This window comes from the organism of the source record quoted next, unplaced genomic scaffold (assembly GCF_019419815.1).
Source record: "Pyrus x bretschneideri cultivar Hongxiangsu unplaced genomic scaffold, Pyrus_bretschneideri_v1 Contig4, whole genome shotgun sequence".
NCBI classification, from domain to species: Eukaryota; Viridiplantae; Streptophyta; class Magnoliopsida; order Rosales; family Rosaceae; genus Pyrus; species Pyrus x bretschneideri.
In genome coordinates this window covers 10386588-10388921 of record NW_025999723.1, presented here as the reverse complement: position 1 = coordinate 10388921, position 2334 = coordinate 10386588, and the positions used below count along the sequence as shown (strand labels likewise).

The following is a 2334-nucleotide window of genomic DNA, read 5'->3' as shown; positions in this document are numbered from 1 at the left end:
GAGTCTGCGCGTAAAATGAAGAACTGAAGACATACAAATTATAAAGTAGAGATGTAACCAAAAGTAAAAAACCCTTGGACTCAATTGTTAGTAACTAATTTACTTTAACCCCCAAGTCACCATCATACAAAATAGGCTGGTTTTATATACACATTCATTTTTACTTTTTACATACTTTTTGTTAATTTTTGTCATTTTTTTAATTCATTCGATCTAAATACTGAAATTGAAACAGATGTGTGGATAGTACCATCCTAAAATATTCACAAATAATTTTTTTTTTTTTTTCAGATACACAAATATTATTAATTAACAAATATAATAAAGATTAAAGAGGTCCACTATTACACAGAGATGGCTACAAACTAGACGGTAAGCACGTGAAAACCTAAAATTCAAACCCTATTATTAGACCCTTGCGCGGGACGACCATACTAATTTATCTATCTTATACTAATATGTTTTTTGTTTTTTTTCAGATTAACAGTGACTCGGCAAATGACTCTAATTCAAGTTGATTTTGATGATCATGATGATGGTCTGTCTTCAGAAGCGCCTGTAGATATTCTTCATATAGATTTTCAAGCGTATGATCATCACCGCCATCAGCTGAAGAATTAATAGGATCATGATCTTGATCTTCATCACCAACACAAAACACAAGCCCATTATTACACCAAGTATTAACACCAAAACCTCCTCCTCCTCCTTCTCTCCCTCCCCCTCTGTTTAAGTCTTGGCTTGAAGACCCAGTGGTAACTGTAGTACTACTAGTAAAACTGTCATTTCTTGGTAGGGATAAAAAGGAAGTAAACCTAGTAGGTTTTGGAAGATGAACCTTAGGCTTTTGTGGCTCCACATGTTGGGCTGTTTTCTTGTTCTTCTTGTCTTTCGTCATCACCATCTCCTTCTTATTGTTGTTGTTCTTGCTTCTTTGGTTCTTTCTCCTTTTATTTTCTTTGGCTATCGGCTCAGATAATTTTTTGTGGGTGTTTGGATCGGTGCCTTCGTTTCTGAGTCTTTTGCTAAGATGGGTGTTCCAGTAGTTCTTGATCTCATTATCGGTTCGACCCGGAAGCCTACCGGCGATGAGAGACCAACGGTTGCCAAGAAGTGAATGTAGTCTGATAATTAGGTCATCTTCATCGGGGGTTATGTTGCCTCTCTTTATGTCTGGTCTTAGATAGTTCATCCACCTTAGCCTGCAACTCTTCCCACACCTGAGGAGGCCTATTTTGACCAAAAAATGTAGGATAAAAATAATTGTACAACAAATGAAAAAAAAATTACAGAACAATGAGGACCATATATAATTCATGATACCTAAGAAATTATATAACAATGTGGAAAATGAGCAATAACATAATTATGTATACCAGCTTTTTTTGGCAAGGATCTCCAATGGCCTTCACCATGAGCTTCAATATACTTGGTGAGTAATGTGTCTTCTCTAGGAGTCCATGGACCTCTATGCAAACCAACCTTGGAACAGCAAGGAGCCCTTCCCATGATTCACTCTATCTAATTAGATCTCTTCTCTCTCAAGAATATGAATATTTAGAACTAGAGTGGGAATAAGAGGGAAAGCACCGGAAACAAGAGGACTCTGATGCTCTGTAGAGCACAAAGGATTCTTACACCTTGTACCCCTTTTTATTTGTTGGGAGTGCTAACGTGTGTTAAGAAGGAATAAATAAAGACTTTTAAAGAAAAAATGATAATTTTATAAGTATTATTTTCATATAGGAAAAATGTACATCTCTTATTATCTGCCGATCAACATATACACGCACACACACACACGCAAGGTCTTTATATTACTAGACTGTAAATATGAATCATTGATCAAATTATTCTTGTATGAACGTGTAGTCTGAATTATAATTAATCTTCAATCACAAATTTTATTTGACGATATAAGTCCAATTTGATCATTACTCTAACATCATGTATATAATGATGAAAGTTATCTAAGATATGGATCCAACTTGTTGCCAACACCCATCAAATGTTGAGGTGCATGAAAGTTAATAAACATTTTAGTCCAATGTGATCAAATGGTTTAAAATATGTTCTTATTAAAACATTTATTTATGAACGTTCTATAAAAACAAGAAACGATTACTTTATTTGAATTGAATATAAAATGTGTACTAATTAATACAACATAACAAGCCAATAATTGTTTTTGAGATGCTTACTTGAATTTTGCCAATTTACGTTTGTGCACGTAACTCAACGGTCCTTCTTGCTATCTGCCCTTCTCGTGCATGCAGCTTGAATGCATGCTGCATTTTTCCATAAAGAACCATATCACTAGTACGATTGTGTTTG

The 2334-nt window shown here is 34.7% G+C and overlaps 1 protein-coding gene across 1 annotated transcript; it reads right to left on the bottom strand.

The window, feature by feature from the left end:
• Positions 1–302: 302 nt before the first annotated feature.
• On the bottom strand, positions 303–1635 carry LOC103927194 (myb-related protein 308). The gene is made up of 2 exons (XM_009336088.3): positions 1377–1635; positions 303–1230 (listed from the first exon to the last, which is right to left on the bottom strand). The coding sequence occupies exons 1-2, from the start codon at positions 1507–1509 to the stop codon at positions 476–478; spliced, it is 888 nt and encodes a 295-aa protein (XP_009334363.1). The 5' UTR covers positions 1510–1635; the 3' UTR covers positions 303–475.
• Between the last annotated feature and the right edge of the window lie 699 nt (positions 1636–2334).